This window comes from Dromaius novaehollandiae, chromosome 1 (genome assembly GCF_036370855.1).
Source record: "Dromaius novaehollandiae isolate bDroNov1 chromosome 1, bDroNov1.hap1, whole genome shotgun sequence".
NCBI lineage: Eukaryota > Metazoa > Chordata > Aves > Casuariiformes > Dromaiidae > Dromaius > Dromaius novaehollandiae.
The window spans coordinates 114,174,707-114,200,313 of record NC_088098.1 but is presented as its reverse complement, the minus strand read 5'-3'; the positions used below and the strand labels follow the sequence as shown (position 1 = coordinate 114,200,313).

General features: G+C 39.5%; 1 protein-coding gene across 4 annotated transcripts in view; it reads right to left on the bottom strand.

Annotated features, from left to right (window-relative positions):
- The window catches only part of JAM2 (junctional adhesion molecule 2), a 33,313-nt gene extending 7,741 nt beyond the window's left edge, over window positions 1–25,572 (bottom strand). For 2 of the 4 annotated variants that reach the window (XR_010392362.1, XM_026096217.2), the window contains exons 1-4: window positions 25,465–25,572; window positions 6,103–6,168; window positions 2,371–2,484; window positions 1,025–1,177 (exon numbers count right to left, since the gene is read on the bottom strand). Coding sequence is in view for 3 of the 4 variants with exons in the window: in XM_026096217.2 (XP_025952002.1) it covers window positions 1,025–1,177; window positions 2,371–2,484; window positions 6,103–6,168; window positions 25,465–25,519 (388 nt within the window). In the remaining variant the exon portion in view is untranslated. Of the gene's footprint in view, window positions 1–1,024; window positions 1,178–2,370; window positions 2,485–3,345; window positions 3,365–6,102; window positions 6,169–17,676; window positions 17,760–18,309; window positions 21,460–25,464 lie in introns of those variants that run through there. The other 2 variants (XM_026096219.2, XM_026096220.2) reach the window with 2 other exon arrangements.
- Window positions 25,573–25,607: the final 35 nt, after the last annotated feature.

The window sequence follows — 25,607 nt, the reverse complement described above, 5'->3', positions numbered from 1 at the left end:
TCTCATTAACTTTCAATAAAAGTGCAAGAGAGACACACAAAACTTCAAGCTCTTAGATTGAATATAGCTTCTTGAGTTAAAGCAACAAAAAAATTCTGTTGAGAGGAGAAGGAGGAAGAAAAAAGTGCAATCACCTCGTTGTTGAAGCTGGTCAGAAGTTCATAAATGTATCTTTTATGAAGAATTCTGAGACTGGTTTTAATTAAAAAATAATAGTTTTCTGTAGATAAAACAGTACAGACATTTTCAAAGCAAGTATTTTCCTTCCTTCCTATGAAGGAGGAAAAAAAAGCAAAAAACCCAACACACTACCTACCTCTACCACTCATCCATCAGGAGAAAATGGGAGGGACAGTGTAAGAGTATGCTTAGTATTCACTTTTTTCCCTCCTTTCCCAAACACAAGATTAAAAAAAAAAAAGTTAGTGTCTCTCCTGTAAATAAAGTCCACAGATTGCTAGCTGGCATTGCACAGACACTGCAGCAGTTTCTTCTGCTAAAACAGGAGAAGACTGTAGCATCTTGGAATGAATTGCTGCTTAGAAACATCTGATAAGTTAACTGTTGACAGATACTGCCTTTCCAGTGCCAAATACCATGATCAGCATATCTAGATTCTCAGCAAATCACATGACATCAGTTTTGGTAGAAATGGTCATTTCAGCATGATATCAAAACTTAGTAAGTACACTGATTTATAACTACAATATACATTTATATCCATTTAAAAATAGTTATTGTTAGCATTTGCAAGCAGCCAAAAAAGCCATATTCCTCAGTCCTATATTTGCAAAACGCAGGTGTGCATTTTACAAAGTCCTTCTATGAACTACATTGCTGTGTGTGCGTGTGTGTGCGCGTGTGTGTGAGAGAGAGCGAGAGCGAGTGTACACACGCATGTGTGTGTAAGACCAACCCAAAGAACACCCAAAAGGCACACGTTACATGAACAACCTTACTTTTAACACCCCCTGCCATCTTTCCATTTCTTTACAGAAGCCCAAGTAGTAAAGTTTGTTCATACCCAACACTGTGAGCATAATAGTAGCCTCTTCCAAGTGTTGGCGATGTTCACTCTTCGCACTAATTTCACAGCGGTAGGTCCCAGAGTCCTTTCTGGTCACATTTCTAATATGGATTCCTGTATTCAGCATTTCTGCTCGGTTTTTAAGATCACCTTTAAGAGTGAAGAAATGGGTATTTTCCAAAAAACAAAGCAGGGCTGGCCTGCCTCCCCTTTCCCCTCCCCCCCAGGAGAAACATCTGTCTCATCAGCTTGTTTTGAAAGTCATTTATGAATTATTGTTCCTTTAGTCAGTGTTAGTTATCTATCACCAAGGAGCAATATCTAATTCCACCTCCTGAGATAGTAAGAACCTTCCACAGACTGATCCACTTAATCCAAAAAGCCCTGCTCAAAACCCTACATCTTTAACAGTTTCTAATTGGAAGATGGAACACTTTCTGCAGACTTTTCAAGAAAACATGTAGAGCAGTAGTCAAATGAAAAAATTAGATCATTCTCTATTCAGAATGATGGCAACCACTGACAACTCCCTTATAAAATTGAGTGAAACCACAGCAAAGTATTTGGGATTTTAACGTGGCAAGAAAACTTGATGAATTTAGCAAAGATATTGTCATCAGACTTCTTGTAAAAAAGTGATGAGGTTTTGTTCAGTCTACAGCTTTTTGTGAAATTACTTGTACATATAGAACCAGGAATTCTAATTACTATACAGGAATAAAACAAGTCCACTAGCAAAATGAGTACATCTTGCTAGCTCTGCAAGCTAACAAATAGCTGTAGCTTTGTTTATTGTGTACAAGGTACCAGAGACCAGCTTTATGTATTGAGGAAAATATGGAATTAAGTCATTTTAAGAACATATAAATAGAAATTCTACTTCTAAAAAGAATAGAAGTAATTTAAAATATACTTCAGAATTTATATTTTATGTATAAAAAAATTTCTGAAGGATCCTGTAGAGCTGGAGGCTTAGACGTGAATAATGCAGCAATATCTTCGTAGGATAGGTGTGCAAACCTTGTACTAGTTTGGAGGGTTTAAAGTTCTCCAAAAATTAAATTACACAGAAACATAAAGAACATGCAGTGCCATTATTTTTAGCCTCAAGTTTTATTATATTTAATTTCATTAGAAAGGTGATTAACCATTGAGGATTAAAAAAAGTTTAAAAAAGACAAATTTTTGTGGGGAGGCATTCTTTTCCTCAAAGGAGAGCTATTCAGTTGTAAGAGTCAAAAAGCATTCCATTCACTTATTTTCCCAATCTTATTCCCCAAGAAGGGGCCAAGATTCATATCAGAGATGACACGTTAAGCTGATCTAAGTTTGCAGTACTGTACCTGTAAATTCACCATTGTAATAAACAAATGAGACTCCTCGAGACTGGATTTTCTTCCATTCTATTCTTAGACTCATCTCTTTTGAAAATTTGTGCTTGCAGCTAAGAATAGCCTCTAGGAAAAAGAGCAAAAGAGAAATTAGGATTTTCAGTATTGTGTTTGCTACACATTCAGGCTCCATGAAGTTAATTATCCCTCTTCAAAAAGACTCGAGCAAGTGGCAAGAGCCAAATCCACTTCTCGAAGTGATGTCATCAGACCTCCTCCAGATTTACACAAATGCAGTGGGGAACAGAAGTTAGTAGTGTTTCCATACTTCAGTGGCCTTTGGATTAAACTCCACGTGTTGGGGACTAGACATTCACAGGCTGGATGAGCAGAGATAAATATAAAACCAGTAGGTAGTAGGATGTAACTATTTTTGTCAGTTAGCAGACCATGATTAAAAGAAGAATCTGAGCTCATTATTGTCAATATTTTGTGAATTACTGTTCTGAGTTCAGTAGCAATAGTTTGACTAATGTAAAACTTAATTGTACCAATGTAATGGGTTAAGTGTTCCGCAAAGTAACTTAAATGTTTAGTTACAATTTCATATTGGTTACCTCTAATTCTTCTTCAGTTCTTAAGTAAACAAGGTTCATATAATTGTTAACTTTGTCTGTTCCCTCAGCTTTCCCTGACTTACATGGAGTGGGCATGACCAATCAAATTTCACACAGAGGCCAAGGTCTCAAGGGAGCGTTAATGATTTTTTTATTAACATTGCAGTAACTGGGTAGGGAACAGACTTATACTAGTGCTCCTAATGAGGAAGGGGTCACACTGGGAACTCGGCTCTTCTTTCCCCCCACCTCACAGCAGGGCATCAGCATATGCAACTGGTAATATGCAGCTCAAACTAACTGTGGCCTATGATCAAGCCCATAATTATTACAAGGGAACTGAAGAAGAGGGAGGGAAGACATCACATACTGTATAGGTGAGTTACTGGGACACAAACCCGAGGCTTCAGTAGTTCTGCTGCCTGTGGAACAGCATGATGGAAAACAGAGTTATTTACTGCAAAAAAATAAATTAAGTCAAGGTATTAAGAATGAGAATTGTTGGGAGACAATCAGAGGAATGAATACAGCCACACATCTGACTGGCTCTGAATCTCTCCATTAGTGAAGTAAGACTTAATATCTCCCAGAAACATCCGTGTAAGATCATCTATCTATTGAAGCAGGTCTGCATACTTGTCCTCATTGTCAATTGTCTTTTCTTTAGACTAGGAAGAACTGTGCCTATTATAGTTAAAGCACTGGACCCTCTTATATGCAAAAAGATAGTAGAACAGGTTATGCAAGTGACACTAATCAGACATCTATCAACACCTGAGGGTTTTTAATAATTTTCAGGCTGAAGTATGGCAACAGGGGCAAGACCAAATGGCAACAAAATATTGGTCACCAAGAGACAAAAAGCAGCATGAGGGTGGTCAGGGCCCCAAATTCTTACAGCATAAGAGAGTCGAAGTAGGAAAGCAGCCCTTTTTTACTGTAGGCCCGGAAGAAATGGGTTAATATAACATGACTGAAAGCAGAAATAATTTCTGTGACTTGGATTTGTTTTATTTTTCCAAACAAGGTGAAAGAAGCCAGTACAATATTGGGCTTGCTACTTTTAGACTGCCCATCTTCCAACATAAGACAGAGTATAATTGATCAAAGATCTTTCATTTTTCATGATGTCTGTCTAGTTTTCAGGACACAAACTTCCACTCAATCTACATTAACCTGCACCCTCATTTCCAGTCTCAGCAAGCAAGGCTGAAAGGTGATTAAAAGCTACCAGCAGGTCTACCCATTCACCCTTTGAGTCCGATTTTCTGGGTCTGTTCTGCAGAGAAACAGAAGGCTACAAAGGGACCAGACCGGTAACCCTGGTGATGTCTTATACAGAAGAAATGTCCAGACTTGAAAGAAAAGTCATGAGGCAGGAGGGCGTTCTCTGCCAGAAACATGTTATACGCACACACAGGCTGCTTTGCAAAACATGCTGTGCACTCAGGAAACCCAAGGTTCCTGACTTCAGGTTGAGTGGATGGGTGGAGGCTTCCTGAATCTTAAGATTTGCTAAAGTTTCCTTTCCATTTTGTTTTTGTATCCTTCTAACAAAGAAAAACCATCATTCAATTTCAGCTTGCATTTGCTGCTGGCCTTGTGACAGTTGGCCGAACTCATGAGCTAGTCTATATTACCTAACACAGACATGGCTCAGTTGAAGTGTTCTCAGCTTAGCAGGTCATTTCTGCCTTCAATGAACTGTCCCTTTCTTGCATGCCACATTTTTTCATTTCAGAAAAAGCTAGTATTGATGCCACTCCCATTAACTTTATCCAGAGAGAAGGAACAGATTGGAAGGAGTGCACTCAGAACAGAGGCAACATAATAAACCCCTCCTTATTTACAGTTCGTCTCTCCTCAGTGAGTCTATTAATAAGAGGAAAAGCAGAAGCATTTTCCAGAGCAGGGTTACTTGATTTCCATTAAGGCATACTCAGAAGAGGCTATGCGTCAGCACAGGCTCTACCAGGCCTGGAAAAAAACAGTACATCATACTTGTAGTTATTTTTCCATGAGTGCTCAAGAAAACTAGGGCCTCTGGGATCTTGGAGGGGTCTGGACAATGTTTACTTTGGATTTACATCTGGCCTGGAGGCTATCATTTGATTAGCCCTGCTCTAGAGTAACAGGAGTTAGAGAAAAGAAAAAATGCATTTCAGGTCATCTGCGTTTACTTGGATAGCTGAGTCCATCCTTCAGCCTCTAGCATTCCTGTAAGTGCTGTTACATAAAAACCAGAAGAGAATTCAACACAGCACCTAAGCTATGTTAAACTAGTCTCACTATCATACAAACAATGGAAAGTAATAAAGCACAAGGTATATATCATACAATAAGAAGTTAATTAAGCTTTAATACTACCTGAAGAGCTTATCTCTCCTCTTGCCTGTACTCAGCACTAAAGGTATTCTCTTTTCTTCCCCAAGAGTAACACGAATACTTTACAGGAGCCTAGCTGACAGCTTCAAGGCAATAATGAAATATTGTGGTGGCCTTTGAAGAGATGAGGAGACCCTAGAGCTCAGCGAGCAGTTCCAAATTCCCATCTCTCTCCATTCAAACCAGATACAAGGGAAATAAACGAACCAACCAACCTTGCACACTCACATACTACTAGGATCTCTTTCTCACCCATCCAGCAAGCATCACCAAATTTTCCTCCCTGCCCCCCTTAAGTCCTCTAGCCCAATTATGAGGAGAAGTCATGTGTGATTTACACATGTATTAAAAATAGCCACTAAATTATAGTTACTGTCAATGGTTGATTTACAATTGTTCCCTATGTATAGCCTCACTTCTCTGTCATAAAACATAATTAGTGCTTCTCCTTTCTATCAGTTCCCAACATTTTCAGTGGAAGGAAAGCAGACAGAAGCTATCAGGACTGACAAACAGGCACAGAATCAGAGAATAGTTGGGGATGGAAGGTACCTCTGGGATCATCTAGTCCAGCCATAGGTCAAGTAACAGAAAACAGAGACGAGACCAAGATTACATGTAGAGCCAATGGAGAGAGTAGAAGCAGGAATGAGGAATACAACCCTAATGTCTGCACTGCTTCTGTTTAGGTAGTTTGCATGTATTATACATATATTTAAGCATAATGATGCACATACTGTACCTTTAAACTCCTCTGCTTTTACATTTTTGTTATCCGTTTCAATGGAAATTCCAGTCACTTTATGATCTGCAAGGGGACACAAAAAAAGGCCACAATTCAGCAACAAGCACTTACTGTCATAGGTACTTCAGCACTAATAATCAGTATTTTCAAGCCTTCTTTACACAGAACAGAATGAATGCTGTCTACCAGAGACAGCGCAGGACTGAGAGTCAGAACAACATAACTGGCCATGTGGGTGGCCTTGAACAGTTCGTCTTTTCCTCTCTATGCATTGGAACATGTAAAAAACTGTAAATGTCAGGCTAGTGTGATAAGTTCTATATAAGCAGTACATGTTTTTTTTATAATTTGGCAATGTCTCAACCTACTGTTTCTTATTTTCCATTGTATTCATATTGCAAGGCAGGCATGTTTACTGAATACCAGCATATACTTCTGCTACAGTACTTGTATCTCAAACTCTTGCCCATATACAGAGAATGAAAATACTAATCAATGTTTCTATAGTTTTATAATCAAACAGAAAAAAAGACTATGCCTTCTTGGATTTCTCCTGTGTCTTGTTCCAGAGAGAACAAGGGAAATAACCACTAGCTCTACATCAATCCACACCAAGCTACCTTCTTCCTCCATTGCCTCTCACTATACATACTCTCTGCTTTCAGACAAAGACTCTATTGTCCTTTCCTTATTATTGATGTACAGAAGAGTCTGTAACATGTATCCTCACCACTACCACGACCGGCTGCAAATTTACCAAGTGGTTAAAACTTTGCTTAAGGACAGCTAAAAAAGCAACTGTCTTTGCACTTTAAGATGTATTCATATGTTTTTTCAAAAGCATTTCAAATTCCATTGGGTCTATACCAGTCCTGAAGACACCAGACATTGGCCTCATGGTCTGTTCCCTCTGTCCACATCAGCCAACCAAACAATTGCTACAGTGGTGGTGAATAAGGGCCCCCTCAATCAACAATATTCAGGAAGATAGCTTGTTGAAAGACAGTGTAATGTTCTTTTAACTGATATAAACTAGTCTTGCTTTATTCCAAAAGAGGCCATTTAACGTAATCCAATTTTACCTTTCATGCACGCAGACCTCCTTTTTTCATCATCACAAAATTAGTTTCTCTTCACCCTACCTAATGGGGGGGAAGTTGCAAACACAACAAACAAAAAAACTACAACACCCTAACAGATATGCATCCAATTTTGATCTGAAGACATGAAGAGATTAAAAAAATTAAAAACCCCACCTTCTGCTTCCTAATATTTTTTTGATAGTTGATTATTTCTGTTCAAGTATGTACCTCACTTATCACTTGAGCAAGTCTATTCTGTTTTTCAGCTACAGGTTCTTACAGCTCTGAGTTAGCATGCCATTTTCTCTGTATGAGGGCATCAACAAATCATCTCTTAGTTTTCTGCTGAATAAAGATCAATTTGTGTCATTCAAGTTTGTCACTGCAGAGGGAATTCTCCAAACAAACAGTTCTCGTGGCCCTTCCATCCCTAATTTTTTAAATTTTCAACATCCTTGAGAAAAGAGACCTGCATGATCCACAGCACTCCAACTATGGTCCTATCAGTGCCTTTAACCATTGCTTCACGACTTACAGAAGCCATGATCGTGTTAGTTGAGTCCCCAAAACTGCAGCAAAAGCTCAGTTGCTCATTCACTCCATCCTGCATTCCTGTTCAGAGCTGCTGCTTTTCAGATCGTCTCCTTGCCCAACCTGTCCCCCTCCCCCAACTCCAAGTGTATGGCCAACATTTCTGGCTTCTAACAGAATATGGCTTCACATCTGGCAAGTGAAATTTCCCATGTGCAGGTTATCATAAGATTCAAATTCAAGTATGCAATTACCCTGTTGTCTTTACCATGTTTTAATCATACTGTCACCTTTGTGTCACCAAAAAACAGCATCAGTAGATATTTATAGTATGGAGGGAAATATGAAGTAAAGACAACAATTCTAGCAATGCTCTTTATGTTTCCCAAGAATATTGAAATAGCAAAAACATTTCCATTTCACATAATGCTTTGGGATTTTTTTTCCTGCTCCATAGAAAAGAGAGATTGCTTTTGAGGGTTTTTGTTTGCTTGTTAAAAAACAACAACAACAACAAAAAACACTGCTGAAACCAGAAGAAGGAACCCCTCCTCCAGCATTTCCAAATGGAGCAGTTATTCCCACTGTACATACAAAGGCAAATCTCTGGTTTTATCCAAGTCTCCCTAAGCTTGCTTTCAGGTTTTATTCTAGACCTTTTTCTTTTTAATCTATTAAGCCCTATTTAGATTTATGAGTAAAAGTAGAAGGCTATTTTTTTCCCCGGATCATGTTGTTTTGGAAGCAATAACAAACATCATCTATTGGTACACTGGACGTAATTTTTATCCACTGAAATAACATCTTCCTTCACATTTTCATGATGGGGGTTGGGAAAGCATTCCTCCCCAACCCCTTGAGTTTTTGACAGTGGCTAACACTTGTTTTTACTTAGGTAGGAAGCACTTGTTTTTAGGACTCAAGTGTGTGGGTAAAGCCACTTATAAATTATTGAAACATCAAGCTTCTCTCTAACTGGGCACCAAACAGCTCAAACACCTACAATTCACAGACATATTACATACACTTTTCCACAGACCTGAAAATTCTCCTTCTCTTTAATACAGAGGTCATGCAGCTCACTGTCATGTCCTAAATGTTCATAATCTGGAACCCGCAATAAGAAATCATGTTTTATGCCCTCTGGGGCAGGATCATAGTGCTGACTTCTCACTGTGGAAGGTGCCATGAAACTACTTTTTATACTTTGTAGCTGAAGCTTGCAATTGCACCAGGTCTACACATATCCCTGTGCATCAGGAGAACTAAAGAGTGCCTGAAGAGCTTAGTATGCAATGCATTAAGTACAAATCATACCAGAAAAATTCACACTTCCATACATACCCCCCCCCCCCACACACACACACACAAATCACACATACATGTTTTCCTTCAAGAAACGGAAGGGTCTGATCCATATGCTGCAGAGACAGCTGACATTTAAAACCATTAAATATTCTGATCAAGCAGAAAGAAAAGAACTCTTTAAAGCTAGAAAGGCTCTTCCTTAAAATGCCCTTTTAGAAATGCCTCTGCCAACTCTTCATGCTCCAAGACAAACTTTGGCTTTTAATTCGCCACATAAAGTGCAGCAATGAATAGATGACGTTACCCTACTACTTTTTGTTCATCAAATGCTTTTATATGCAGACTGAAAAACCCTACTCTTACCTAGCAGTAACTTTATCTGTTTAGAAGTTAGCCCACAAAGTACATACTGTGTCTGAAAATCACTAATGCAGCTGTGAACTGATACTAGGTGGCCTGAGCAATCACAAGGAAAAGCATATTAGTCAAATCAAAGGAAACAGTGGTGCCTGCAGGAAGCTACATGAGAACAGAATCCAAACAGAGTTGCAAGTACAAGAGAAAAAGAAGTCTCCTGGGATTTGTTTTGCCCCGTCCCAAACATCAGGTGGTCTAGAACAAAGCTTAACAACGGACCTCAGAGGACAGCGTAAGTTTAGGAAACTGATGTCCCAAGAACAAAGCAAGAACACAGACAGTTCTCTTATCCAAGTCCCTGAAAGCAAATAGGAAAAGAGACACTGGATTGCTGTTAGCATTCTTCAGACATACCCCCAGGGTAAGTCATCATGGACATGTTTAGATGCTGGTATGAAACTCTCAGCTATGTAAATACGTACCATTAGGTACTGAAATGATACCTAGAGCCTTGCCATAGTCACATCATCCAAAAACTTGCATATTTTGACTCTCCTGTTGCCTTCCCCCCCCCCTCCCCCCCAGAGAAGCATTCCGTAGACAGCAGCCAGCATCAGATAAACAGGGTGGGGAAGCTATCTAACTTTGGACAGAATTGGTTGTGACTCACAGGAAAGACTAACTCCCATTCTCCTTGGTAGTTCAAGCTATGGTCACTACCACCAACAGGTTACCATCCTGCTCACAGCAGGGCTGGCACGCTAGACTGTGTTCCTCCAACAGTTATCAATGAGGAGCCACGGTTCAAACCCACCACTCTTGCCAGCCTCGTTGCTAACAGCAGTTGGAGTACACAGGGAGACTTAATCTGTTAATTCTGCTTTGTTAATGCTAACCTCCAGCAGAAATGCTGGAAAGGGATCAGGGATACTAACAGCCTCCATTACCACCAGAGTCTCCAGAGTATCTGCCAGAGCCCTTAGCTGACCTCTGAAGTTGGCAACTTCAGCACCAAAATGTAGCCCAAAACAACTGTACCTGAGGGACAATTAAGTAAAGTGATCATTAAGTAAATACAACATAAACACAGCATTAAGACTCCAAACTTTGGACAAGAATTAGAAGAAGTTATCACACATCATGAGAAAGCCAGCTCAACTTCTGTCTTATTTTGAATTACAGTCTTAAAGACTAATAATAGAACAGGATGCTGCTTTGGGCAGAGCTTATCTGATTGACAAAAAATAAAAAAGCATACCTTCAGCCACAGAAAACAAATAACAGCAGTCAAGTCAGAAGAAAGAGTCTGTTCAAACCCAGATGTGAAAAGCAAGTTTGTACTTTAAACAGGCTTTGGATGACTGCACAGAGCACGTAACATGAGAGAAGCCACATTTTCTGGCTGGCAACTTAAAAAGGGCATAAAACAGGAAAGAGACTTAAGGATGGGATGGCTGAGAAGCTCTTTATGTGATAGCTTTCAGCAGTGCTTCTGTAACATTTTAGAAATTGTTGGATTTAAACACAGCATGTTTTAGTCATTCAGACACTGGAGTTGCTGGAACTCCCAGAGAGGTGGTAATACATGCAGTTCCTGATAGGCATTTAACTTACTACCCGGTGAAATACTCAGTAAGTGTTTAAAACCTTACAGTGTAACTGGGACATGGCCCTTGCAGATACTTTTATTAAGAAAGAATACTTACGTGTACATGGTATAGAAAGCCTACCTAGGTTTCTCTAGTAGCTTGAAGAGATTATATTAACTACTAATTTAAGTTTTTTTAAACCCTTGTAAGGAAAATTGTTCTATAATATGAGCAGATGCAGTGCTGGTTTACTGGTACTGCAAAGGAGCAACTGTAGTTATGTCTGTGCTGCTAGTGTTTCAAGCTGCAAAAGCAATTTACAGCTTGTTGTTTAAACAGTATTAGAAATGCAGTATCTTGGTCTTGATTCTTGGAAATGATAGAAGCACAGCAAAAGAAAGACTTTCAGATATTCAGAAATAGCAGAGAACAAGGTGGGTGGGTGGGGGGGGAATGAAGAGTCACTAGAAGAGTCACAGAGCCTAACTCCCATGTTGTAGGCTGTGCCTTTTCCATCACCATATTTGTCAATTATTCCATGAAAAGCCTGGCAGTGCAACTCAGCTTGCACATATAGATGTTGAATAGCTTCCCCTGCCCTCCTTTTTCATGAGCCCTCACTTAACTCCTGACAAACTTCTTATTCACAAAGAAATGAACTCGTTTTTTGGATTGTGGAGGGAGGGAAGAAATAAAAAGCTAAATCTGATATTTGGTTTTATTTCTCTTCTGTAAAAGCAGGTATTACAAAACTAAAATTCCAGCTCTACAGCTGGGTAATGCTCCCCTCAGCCCCAAGATATTTTTGCTCTTTGCATCCCAGGCTGAGAACCATGCACAACAGGGTAATCCCCCACTCCGTCTGCTCTCCTGAACAAAGCTATGAATTTGAAGCTGGTAACAAAGACAACGTTCAGATGATAGGCTCATTAAAATACAATATACACACACAGTAAATGTCTTGCTGGGTAAGTCATTAGATACTCTCTTTGCCTTATTTTATTAAAAAAATCTCAAATTAAGAGCAAAGGCTGTCAGATTTGAAACATTTGTCTACAGATGCCCAAGCAAGACAAAGCAGTCAACTTTTAGGATAACATGTCTGTAGGATGTCTGTCACAACAAAGCAAGGTGTCAACCCAACACTGTACTTTAGAGGAGTTTCTTCCAACAGAAAACATGACAAAAGTTGCTTGAGAAGAAAACTTAGGCTGAAGTGGCAAAGAGAGAAGAGTTAAACGGTAGAGCTGGTGAAATTCAAATAGTTTTTCTTGCCTTTAGTACCTATTACATTTCCAGAGGTCTAAAAAGTCATTCAAAAATGTACTGTATTACTTAGATGCTTCATAACCATAAAAACAATTCTCCATGCTCATCTGTTAAAGACAGTAGGTTTTTAAATCAGTTTTTAATAACTATACTCCTTCATAATGGCAGGCAAGTTAAAAAAAAAAAAAGAAAAAGAAAGGGAGAGAGAGAATTGAGAACCATGTTTTCATCCATCGTGGTGTTACTTAAACTGAGGAGAAGTAGTTTTGCCAGAGAATGACTACAAGCAGATATTCTGCTGTATTAAAAAGCTGTATTAAAATGCTGGTATTAGATGATCTGAGGAGCTCTCAGTCCTGCAGGGGAAAAAAAAAGTTTTGTTAAACGCTTCAACTACAGAGGAGACTACCAAAGAAAGAAGTTTTCATTCACTATGCCAATTTAAGAACAGCTTAATCTCAACTTTGTGCGTGCTGTTTAGTACAGTCTGTAAGGCTACCACATCATCTGATGTTGTTCTCACTTTTACTTTCAAAGTATTTTTTGCTCAATTTGAAGGTGAAGAAAAATGAGACTATACAAAGTTATCAGTAGTAGTCTTAAAAAGAGTTTAAGATCATGTTAACGATCCATTTTAGAGCATAGCCCCAAGGACAGCTGGCCCTGGAAACACAACACTAAATTCTGGCAGAGGAGAAAGTAGGGAATAGAAAATGAGTGGTACAGAAGAAGAATGGAGGATATTATTTAGGTCGGCCTTTCCAACAAAACAGAACACCAGAGCAAATGAATTCCAGATAGACAAAACCGCCACCTGAGTGGTTTCAGCAGTCCCAACGCTGAAAGATTGCTGCATGAAATGATGTGGGACATTCCAAAAAATCTAATATATGTAACTCATGTAATAAGCATTTTGTAGGTGTTTTGCAAACACTTCAAAATATAAAACTCCATTCCCTTCAAAGTCTTCCCCCTCCTTCTCTTTTCTATCCACACAGAAGAGAAAACAGCTTGAATTCACAGTTTCAAAGGTTCAGTATGTGGTGCAGACTTCTGGAGCTTTCTGGATTGTCTATCTGTTGGGAGATGTTATTAAACAAATAAATATTTATAGCTCTCACTTTCACAAGACTCTCAGGACTCTGCTACTCTTCCTGTCTCCATGGCAATGCAAGGGGAGTTGCTGAGAATGGGGGATGGAGTTTTAAACTAGTCAGGCTCTTACAGAAAAAGCCTATTTTCCAGCATGCTCCCAATTGTGCCCAACATTGGTTTCCACAGCAACTCAGCCTTAGAGCAAAGAAAGCTTGTAAATGCAATGAAAGCCTGTAGTTGCTTTGACTGTTGCTTATTTTAAGCTGTATCAGGATCCTGAAGTCTGGTGTCTCCTATCACCATGTTCCAAAAGAGCATCTAAAATAGGCTGGGGGGGGGGGGGGGGGTGTAGAGGGCTCACTTGTCATTGCTGTGCTGTCCTACCCACCTCATATCACATGCTCTAGTGGGGATTTGAAGAAATAAATTTCCACTACTAGGTGTTAGGAATTCCACAAAATAATTGCCTGTGCAAATATCTAGATAAAAGTGTCTTAGAATGATTACCAAATTTACAAAACAAAGCTAGCCCCCCCAGTGCAAACTGGCATGTTCTACTTAAGTCAATAGTTGTACATCAACTACAGTTTACAGTTAGTTTACATCAACTGTAAATCAATCCTGAAACATAATAAAAAAATAAATAAAAACCACATATGTACAAGACAACAAAAATTCTGGCTCACAATTCAAGAAACAGAGTTTCATGTTAAACTTCCAAAACCTGAATAATGCTTAAGTGGCTTTTGCTGAAACTGCCGAGCAATTTGAAAACAGCAAACATTTTCTAAAAGCTAGGTCATGTATGCATCTACATACACACACACTACATATACACAAAAGTCAGAACACAGATTTAGATCACTTTCCAACTGTGCCATTCAGTCTTAGTTACAATTCCAGTAAACACCATTTAAAACTGCAGCTTCTGCCTGTGCAATGCAGTCATTTAAGCTCCCTTATTGTCGGATCAGTTTCCAAATGCTAGGAAAAACATCAAGTCTCTACAATTTTACCTCACTGTAAGCAAATGCTTTGTTCTAGTCAAGGAATACCTCTTAAGTGAGTGGGACTGACTGTTGAAGTCAGAAATGCATTTTCCATGCATCCCCAGTCTATTCTCAACTTTATGGCAGTTTTTCTCCAGCAGGTCTTTTCAGCCTCTTTTTGATATAAGCATTTCTACACGGTATTTTCACTGCAAAGAATGAATATACGGAGGATGAGCTCTGGCTTCTAAAGGTATATGAGTAGCTAATTAATCAGAACTGTTCACTGCAAACAGGTCCCAACTGGTAGACAGGCTAGCTAACTAGACCAACTACCCCCAAGTGTGTCATTTTCACTTAAACATAATAATCAAAATTAGATCAACATTGTCAGCTGATGTCCCCCACTGAAGGGGATGATCCATATGTAACTTGGTTTTGTTCTCTCTGAAGCAAACATTGACATAAAATATACTGCTATGCTAATACGATTACGGTCTAAGAATAACTCCTTGGGGTGAGTTCTTAGGAAGGCTTTGCACAGGCTTCCTTCCATTCAATTTCTGCTGACTTGGGACATGCCATGACTTCACTCTAGGTTGTGTTCAAATTGGGGGGGTGGGGGTGGGGAAAGAGGGGGAAATATTCAGCTAGAGACTTGTGCAATGTTTTGTGAATCTGGGATTTTTGAGAAGACACTTCCAATAACTAGGGAAAAGGTCTGGTCTACTTGACTTCCCATCTTGTTTGAACCATGGGACTGCATCCTATTAGCAATAAGCAGCACTGAAGTTAATATTTTTAGTTTTTTCCTCCAACCTAGAGACCACGTTCTTTGCTAGTATGAACTGGGAACAAGATGACCACTGCTCTCCTGGCCAAGAGAATTTGGTGAACCCTTCCTAATCAACTGCACACAGTGTGCCAAATTAGCTCATCCCATTTTCATTCATGCATGATCCCTTACACTGCAAAGTTTGCTCAGAAGTTGCTTCTGGCAGGAGGAGATGGACAGTCATAGATAGTTGACAGCTATCACTTTCAATCAGCATTATGGTTTACAATTAATATGCATCAGCAGCTTTAATTCTATAGGCCTTTACTAAACAATTCAGTTCTTCACTATCAAATTTTATAGAAGCACCTTCTGAAATATTTGAACAAGACTGAAGCCAACCCTTCAATTCAATTCAGATTACTAAGTATCAAGAGGAGCTGGAACAAACAGATGTTTTGCATGCTGAAAGGAGAGGGCTGAATTCAAGAAATCCTCTGGAAGCTAAAGCCAGGAATAATAGGTCACAGTATAATAGGTGCTAATTTTTCCTTAAAGGAGGTGGGGGGAGGAAGCTAAAAATCATCATCACATTAAAAGCCACACACAAGCAAAACAACATATGGGTATTCAGATTAGAAAACACTTGGAAGAACAACACTGGAAAGTTACACAGGAAACAGGAATAAATAGAGTAACTCTGTGCTTTATTTTTTAAATCAAGCATAAACCTCAAATCCGTGATCATCACGGATATGTTAGCAGCCATATCCTCAAGAATATCTGGGTAAGGTTAGCTAACAAACAACTCTGCTTCTTTGCTTCAGAGGAAGGAAAAGCTCAGTAAGTGAGCTAACATTCATAACTCACTGGTTTGCTGCTACGTGCAATAGGACTGGATGGTCTTGTCAGCAGATAACTCAGACTAAGAAAGTACCAGCTATTTCACTCTCACAAAAATAAAACAAGAAAAAAAAATTGCTGCCTGGAACATTACCTTATCAAGTACAACTGAGTGTTTAAAAGCCTAGTGGTTAGAACTGCTGTATCTGGGATACTCTACAGATCACATAAGATACAATCCTATCAAAAATGACCATTAAATTTCTAAGATGCTGGTTAGAGTCAATAGATCAACATATTTCAGGAAACCATGACTCCATAAAACTATAAGGATTCATACACAGCATCTAGCTGCAGGATTGTAGCCTTAACTAAACAGTAGCATGACGCAGTAGATAACTTTTGTTTTTCAGATGACTAACCCCACCTCCTAACTGAAGGGTTTTAAATTACTTATGTTTATATATAATGTTGGACATACTATTTTAAATAGTATGATTGTAAATAGGGTTGCTAGGACTCAAATCTATATGTTTTTGCATACAAGCTACACAGTTAGCTTTATTGATTTTATCTCTAGTTATAATTTGTCCTTCTCATATTTTAAAACACCTTTCTAAATTTTGGACTCATGAGAATGAGCTCTATCCCCTACCCATCCTATTCCACTTCATCTAAGTTGCTCTTTTCTTTTGGGGGGCTGGGGGGGGGAAGTATACATGAATATATGCAATAAATTGTTAAAGGTGCTAAGATGATCCAAATCCAACTTTGATCCCCACCTCCTGGATAACTAAATGAAGCTAATGAGAGTTGTTTGGAGTTCAGAAACACTAAGCTGATCATGAATACTGACATACTCACAGCTTTCCAATATTAAGTGTAAAAAAAAATTTAAAGGACATTTTATTATACAGATATTAAGCTCAATTATTTTACCAGTAGACAAAGTACCTGCATTAGAGTTATGACACTTTTACATGGAAATACAAGTTTCTTTGGACTTTTTTGGTTGAAGACTTGCTTGAAATGGTAAGAAAATTAGACTTCTGTACAGCTTTGATGTTCCCTAGAAACATTGAAATTGCTTCAACTTGAGCAAAGTGTTCTGCACCTGTTCATGCAATTGTGTATACAAGAACTGGCCATCCCACTTCCTCTTTTGTTTACTTTTTTTTTTGAAAGTTTTGCATAATTTTTTTTTAAAAAAGGTTTAAATGCTTGAAGAGATACCAGTTAATTCTCCTCTCAGAAATCAATGCATTCTCCCAACAGCTATTTGTTAGAAAGCTGTTGCGTATTGCTCTTTGACAACTGGGCAAAACCTCTGTAGCAATGTGTTCCCTCCCTTCTCCCCACAAAAAAGGGATGCTAAAGGTTTGAACATAGCGGGAAAGTGAAAAGCAACTACTTTTTAAAAAAAACTTGAGGACTTGGGTAAGGATACAATAAGAACATTAATGAAAGAAGAAATGCATAAAATATGCAGAGAAAGGTGAAGAGTGAAGTTGAAATTGTTTTTTAGTAATGTCTTTATGTACGCTGCTGATTCTCTGTTCATAAACAGCTTTCCCAGACAACTTTTATCGTCTGGAACATTATTTACTGAAAGGCTCCAAAGACAAGTGATACAAGTACAGTTAAATATGCATTCAACATTCTGGAAGTCCCCCCGTGCCATCATTTCAGTAACACTTAAACTGAACACGTAAAAAGAAAAGAATCATGTTTACTTTTTATGCTTAATACACTTCAGAAGACTTCTGTATCAACTTGTGTTGTTGGAATTAAGTGATGTCCAGGACATAGGTCTTTTCTAAATAAGATAAATAAAATAAAAATTAGATAAAATAAAGATAAAATAAAAAAAGAAAAAAAAATTTGACTTAGAGTTATGTGAAGGCCTCTCACAATGCAGGGCAAGCAGCAAAACTGTACACTAACTCAGCCATAATAGTTGCCTCCTGATGTCTAAGCCTACTATCATTATGGTACGCATAACTCTGCCTCCTCCCCCAGGCACCAACTTTGACATTTCCAGTGAATCTGAAGTATCTGAATTTGTTTGCTTTACTAGTCACTCCAGTACTACAGGAAACTCATCTTAAAAATCTTATAAGCCCTTACTATTATTTTCCTGTTCTAAACTCTTCCCCCTCATTTACATTTTCAGATGCTGTATTGCTCTACTCTGACATTGAAATACTGATTTCCTTTCTGGACCCTTGCAAGAGATCACAACATTTGAGTGCATCAGTAAGTCATATTACACATGGGAGGATCCTTATGTTGGTCAACAGAAGGCAACAGTAGCATCGCAAGATACAAAGAACACTCAAATACTGACCAAAACAAATACACTTCACCTTTAAAAGATGATTATTAATAGGAATGCTTAGACAGTTTGTACAGAAGAGACGTTATCCTCTGGAAAGACTTGATAGCTTTTCATTTGAATGACAGTAAGTATTTTTATTGTACTTTACAGGGACGCTGGGGAAAAAGACACTCCTTCCTCCTCTCCAAAAAGGATCTTGTGATAGGAATTCTTTCTCTAGAAGAGAAAGAAAGAAACAAACAAAAATCCAGCAGAGGATACATTTACCACCTATGCTTGTTTCTGAACAGTGCTAAGCAGATACGAGTGATGTCTTACTTTGGTATTCTAATACTTTCACTTTAGAGATAGTCCTCCTCTGTTTAACTACTCATTAACTACTCCTACAGACTTAGGAGATGCAAACATGTGCAACAGAGTAAGGTTGCTGATGTGCAGTATAAGCTGCTCTGTGGTTATGACCTAAGTCTCAAGCAAATAAATACTTGCATTGCAGTCATTCAGTCTTCCAGGCCTTTATCTAACAGAAGTTACTGAAGTGTTCCCAAATCTTGACTTATTGTAACATATTTTAATTGGCAAGACATCATGTTGATATTTGTTTGATTGGTATTTAAAGAGTTTTCAGTGATGTCACATGTATTACAGAGAAGCGTATATTTTTGTCTAGACTTAACTGGTACACAACAGCCTTACACACCTCTCCTATAGCATGGTTCGGCTGACTTGCCTTTTAAACAGAAGTTCAGGCCAGGCTCTCAAGCATGCTCAACACCTTAACACCAGTTAATCGTACTTTTCAAAGCTTTGTAGTACGAGGCTGAGAACATTACAGTTGATTCAACTGACTAATATCCTGAACTTCTGCGCTTTGAGCCAGAGCCACGTGGGCTCCCAGCCAGCAGTGTCAACACAGACAAGTCTTGGGCATACTTGGGCCCATACTTGGGGCCTCTTCCTAACCCCAGCACTCTCAGGAAGATTTCTCTGTTTTTACCTGGGAAGCAACTTACCCAAATACAGAAGCATACGGATACAGTACTGATACCTGCGACAGCCTGCTCCAATCCCAGTTGCAGGAGTGTTCACCAGCAACGGTTTGGACAGCTATCGAGCTTACAAAGCCTGAAATCCCAGTCAGCCAGTCTGAAGAAAGCGGGCATACAACAAAAGCCAAACAGGAAGCCATGATGTTTTCAGAGAGAATTTCTCATCTTTGTGGTTGACTAGCTTAGAGATTGGAGAAAGGGGCAGCACAGGGAGAGGGGAAACAGGCCCAATAGCCAGACAGCGAAGAAGCAAGAAAACAGAAAAGGGATTAGAACAGAAGAGAGCCCTAACATGAACCTAAACATACCTACCTGTTCTACAGGTAACGATTCCAGATGATGCACTTTTACTCATTTTTGCTGATATAGCTACTAAAAGCTTCAGTTATGAACCAGGGCTGCCCAGTGATAGGTACTGTCTATACATTCAAGTGGCAAATTGCTAACTCACCTAACATTTATTTACGCTCTTGATTTCTGCATGCTGGTTACTCATGTGTTCATGGCAATCATGAACACTTTCTTCAATCCGACAACCCAGCTCTAGTCAACATGAACAACTGCTTACTATACCGCCTCCAAGAGTTTCTCCCAATTCACATTGGCTACTAACTTTCTGCACTTTGAAATACAGTACATAATTCAAATAGGAAACCAAAAGGACTAATTTGAGCAAGAGTCACTTCTGGAGAATGCATGTTCCACCATTAGCTCCAACATCATGCTAGCAGTTTGCAAGCAGCAAATACAGCTACTATTGTCAATATTACCTAGCACTAAAACAACCCTATGTAATATATCACTTTCCCTCCAGACCATAATACATTTTGCTTCCCTTTTTGCTTTGAACTGACTTGAGTGCACACTTAATTCTTAAGAAGTTAATCCAAACAACAACTATGTAAATATATCTAATGAAATTTGATACCTGTAGGTGCTATTCTTTCCAGGTCAAATCTGACTGTTCTTTACTTTGTTTAAAACAATCAAGATCAAGTCATTGCTATTATAAGTTTGAGATTTCCATCTTGCACTTACTAAAAACTATTAAGTTTGGATCTTTTAAAAACAAAGCATTCAAAAAGGCTTCTTATCAGATTTTCCTATCATTCTTTCCTCTGCAAATGACCCTTGAGAGAAACTAGATGTCTCCCTTAATTCTTGTTAACTAAGTTGTGTTACAGGCTTACTAGTGGATCTACAACTACAGCTGTTTTATTACTTGATGTTGTTCAGAAATGGCTATCTTCCCCTTCTTTCCTCTCCAGAATCTGCTACACCCTCCAGCGTGTATGTTAGAAACAGACAAGTCAATAGGACCATGTAATCAGTTGCTAAACTTACTTTCTGTCTGTTACAAGAAATCATATGAAAACACTCAGATGCTCAGTGATACACTGCCAGCAAAAGTGACATTACTCAGAGCCCTCAGGAAAAAAAGTGGCTTTGGAAACACAGGTGAGGGCAGGCAGGCCCAAGCACTGGCAATCACCCACACACTGCTTCAGCTTCACTTTCTCATTCTTTGTCAACCATACTCATTTCCCTAAACATTAATATTTAGATGAAGGAAATGATTCATTTGTCTCTATTACAAGCCACCATGATATGTGCTTTAAGCTTCCTGTGGTGGAATTAAAACACAGTATTATACAACACTGAGGAAGACGTGACGGACTTTTCTGTAGAAGTGTTTGGTTAAAACTAATAGTTCTTTGAGAAGTACTCAGGATGTAAAGGACATGCCAGTAAGTAAAAGATTAAGAAGCTAGCCTTAAGTTTACAGGTGGGGTTTGGGGGAGGTTCCCCCACCTCTCCAGAAGAGCAAAGTGAACTAGCAGGAAGAGAATTACCAGTAAATTCAGTAAGTTCAGTTTAATTCAGGTAAATGCAGCCTTCAATTCCTGCAAAAGATTTCCTCAGTTTCTTTTAACCATTCGCCCCATTGTAGATTGGCCACCAAACCAAGAAGAAAGCAGTTGTAATCCACCCACTTACCCAAACTTTGTGGAACTATTGCATATGTTATCACAGTGGAAAAAAACAGCAATAAGATAGTCCACCAGACATACATCCACAGGGACCATATTCAAGACAATTTGTTTTGTTTTGTTTGAAGTCATCCTATAACTTCATGTGAACCTTAATTTAGTCATTCCATATGGCCTGGAAATAGTCTGCAATGATAAATAAAAAAAAATCTCTCTCATGTTTCAATAGTTTTGTTACACAAAACTATTTATACTGCTGCATAAATGTTTCTCCCATATGTTCCTTTATATAAATTTTTACATTGCACTCATCTGTGGCTTTGTTAACAGAAGTATGACACTAAGCCTTATTTATTCAAGGAGAAGTATTCCTAAAATGGATTGCTAATGTTAAGGAACTGATTATGAGCATAATTTATTTTTTTCAGAAAATGTTCTGAGAGAGAGAAGGCTTTCTAGAGTATCGATGGAATCAGTAAGTAGGTCATAATATAAACAAACTGTTTAATCCCAGTTTCAGAACTAAATTATTAGTAGCTCCTGTGCCCCAAACCCACTGACAACCCAAACCTACTCTTTATCTGGCAAGGGAGGCTTGCTCAATGCTACTATGGAAGATTATTTGTGTGTATACCACCATCTTTAGTGAAGAAATAACACTAAGATTTAACTCATGTGAAGTTGTATAAAACAGTATTTTTATGTTGTTTGTTCAGGAACATTCTTCTCTACTTTAAAAACGTCTCATTCATTCTGACCAGTCCTCTTGCATGACAACCAACACCTGAGAAGTAACTACAGCACTGGGATGACCCTTTGAGGGAGCCATATGTAAAAAAAAAAAAAAGCCCTTCTCTAACATTTTTAGCTCACTTCTTTTGAAACTGGTCCACACATTTTTCCCCAGTAACATTTGAGGTTAGCCAATGGATTCAACTAAATTTGGTAGCTCTAAGCCACAGAAGGTGTAATACAGAAGATTCCACAAGTTTTGTTAAGCCAGTCAACTGAAGAGAATAGAAACCAAAATTCAAGTACTCACAAGTTCTTACCTAATCATTTGCAAATGTCATTAGCCAATTTCCACAGCAGAACCTGGCAGCTTGCATGTTGCTGCCATAACAGTCTGTAGTAAGAAATATAGATATCATGCAGGAAATACTGGAAAAAGAAAATCTAGGATAATTTATTTAAATAGCCAACCAGAAGACATCATCCAGACTCAATTAGATCTGCTAATCATAGTGCTAGTTTTAATTCTTGTTATTAATGCCAGATGCCCTATGGTTGTATGGCCAGATGTCCTATGATATAAGGAAAGAATTGTTACAACTTTGAAATTGAAAAACAGGACCTCACAAGCCAAGAAACAGCAAAAGCAGGTCCTCCCCTTGCATACTTCTACTTGAAATATAAGAAAATAAAGGGGAATTGCGATTCTCTTGATGTGCCAGTACATCTCCTGTCTACTGTATGAAGGAGACAGGGAGGACAATCAATCACTCTCATTTTTAATTTTGCACATTCAGTAGCAGACCCAGCAGCAGGGGCCAGTAATCTGAACTAGGGATGCCACAGGGTAAGCCAGAGAGCAGCTCTCTGCCTGCTCACCACTTGGCAGGTAGAGGAGAGGGACAAAGCCCATGCCACAGAAGAACATAATCTCTGGTGGGTCCTTTCTCAAGTAGAGACCCTTTTCAAAGTAATGTGCCTAGGTTTAAGGGAAATAAGAATCGTGGCCTTCATGGCATTTGAACAAGCCACACTAACAGACATCCTAATAAGCTCACAGCTAAAACTTCCTCTGAGCCCGAAAGATCAGATCAACAGGGTAGAATTGCAAAGACTGAAAGGGCAATAGGCTAGTAGAGAGCAGGGTTTCTCCCATCTAAGGACAGGAAGGTCTTCCAACTTAGTTCTCTCAGAAATCACACCTAAAAGCTTCACAAAAGGATCAGTTCATCATTATGTGTAATTCCTCCACAAGTATCTCCTACTATTAACAAGAATAATTTCTGTGGATTTTCCGACTGGCTTACAAACAGAGCACATGAGTCATACTCTGTAGGACTGTTTAAAACACCTTCCTAGGTAACATCAGTTTAGCAAGCTCGAACAGACTGAGAATATATGATTGGAGATCTCACAAAATCCCTTACTTCCCTTTAATTTAAAGGTGAAAGAAAAGCCTTAACCCAGAAAAACAAAACAAAACAAAAAAAACACTATTTCTGTGGGTCATCAATATCTCCCTTAACAGGTGCTCACTGAAGAGAAATCCAAGTCTTGCTTACCTCATCACTACTCTTGACAATGCTGACTCACTAAGACCATCTTAAACAGATTTTTGGCAGCTAAAATATCCAACAGTCCTCTTCCCCTATTCCACAACCTAATGCTCATGTTCTTCAGGTACCAACCACTTCTTTTTCTTCCTCATTAGTTTCTGCCCATTCCCACTGCTTCTATAAATAGCCTGTTGGGCCTATATAAGAGATTCCTCAGCCCATACCTGCAACTTGGATGCCAATATTAGTCATATTCTTGCTGTGAATATACTCCAGCCATAGGAGCAGCAGCAGAGTCCCAAATGCCCTCTCTGCCTGGATTTCCCCTGGCTCACCTAAACAATCAGCATCTGCACACCCACCTACAGTCCCTATATTCATGCCACAACTTCTCAGCACCACCTTGCTAATAAACTGAGCTGCCCTCATCTGGTGTTTCTCGGAATTAGAGACAGGAAGAAGAAAAGTGGGAGACTGTCAATAATTTAGGAACCAGACTTTGATCCACTGTGTTGCTTCTAGACCACCCTCCATCATCTCCACACTGGTCAAAACCAGCATTGCCAACAGACACACCTAACCAAATAGCTGAGCAGTCCGAACACACCAACGTCTGTCACCAAAACCACCGCAGCATTACTTGTCCTGATGCACTCACACAATTAACGACAAATAAAGAGATCACTTCTTTTGATTTCTGCTATGAAGGAGAAAAAGTCTACACTGGTCACCCATCTAATAAACCAACATTTCCATAAAGTCTCATAGAAGTAAGGTGGAAAAGAGAGAAGGGAAAAAACCAAAAAACACAGCAGCAGAACTGATAGAATATATATGTCACTTCCAGTCTCTCTTCTCAGGATTCATTCCTTTTCTGCAGCCAAGGCATTTCCACACACACAGAAGTTCCTGTTAAGTGAGGAGGAATGAAAATTAAACTGCAGAAGTACCCAGCATCAGCACCATCCCATATCCACAATAAACAGAAGGCACCCTTCCCAGCCTGGTCCCAGTTGGTCACTGCTCATTAGCAACACTGTGCTGCAAAGTTCATTTCAAAGTATTATTTCCACATACAGCCTCCTTCCTAAAATACCAGCAAGACACAAGAAGTATGCAATATACAACGACAGGAGCACAGTAAAGCATGATCTGCAAGAGACAGTCTTATCACATGATTGCCACCTTTAACACTGTATATTAATTCACTGCTTCTTCACAGCTATGTGGCTCCATGGTTTGTTTATGCTTTTTTTTTTTCCTCTCTTGTTTTCATGTGCTTTCTGAGAGGGCCAGTTTTGCCAAGTTATTTTAGCAATTTTCCCCCCCTCCAGTTTGTTTTTGTTAATGAGTTAGACAGCAGAGCAATAAAAGAACCGGAAACATGAGTCTGTCCTAGAGCTGCACCATCCAATGCTAGCACCAGAGAACACACTCCTGTCACTTGCAAAAGCCACCAAGCACATGAGCGAGCTGCACAACTCGCATCCCGAAGTTTGCGTCCCTGCAGAAAGCCACGGGCTTGCTCTAAAGCAGGCCCTGCTTGAACAGGTTACATCTGCGTGAAAACGAAGAGACACATGGAAGCAATCAGCGCAGAGCCCCCCTGAGGGAAGCGCTCGCTTTTATTCCGCTGCCGGAGGCACGATTTGGCTCCCGCCCCTGGGACGATGGAGCAGAAGCAGCATCTCGCCGCCCCCGCGCCCTGCCTCGGGTACGGGGCTGCCACCCCTGCGCGGGGAAGGCTAGAGGGGCCACAGCACCCTGCGAGAGGAAAAATACATACATACATACGTGTGTGTGTGCATGCATTTCTGCCTGCATGGCCCCCGAGGGAGACGCGCGGGCAACTTACAGCAGAGGACCCCCAAGTAACTGAGCAGGAGCAAGCGGAGGCTGCGGCTCGCCATCTTCCCGGCAACGGCCGCTTTCCTGGGGCGGGAGCGGCTAATAAGCGCGGGGCGACGCCGGGGGCGGCGGGGCGTGGGGCGAGGCCGG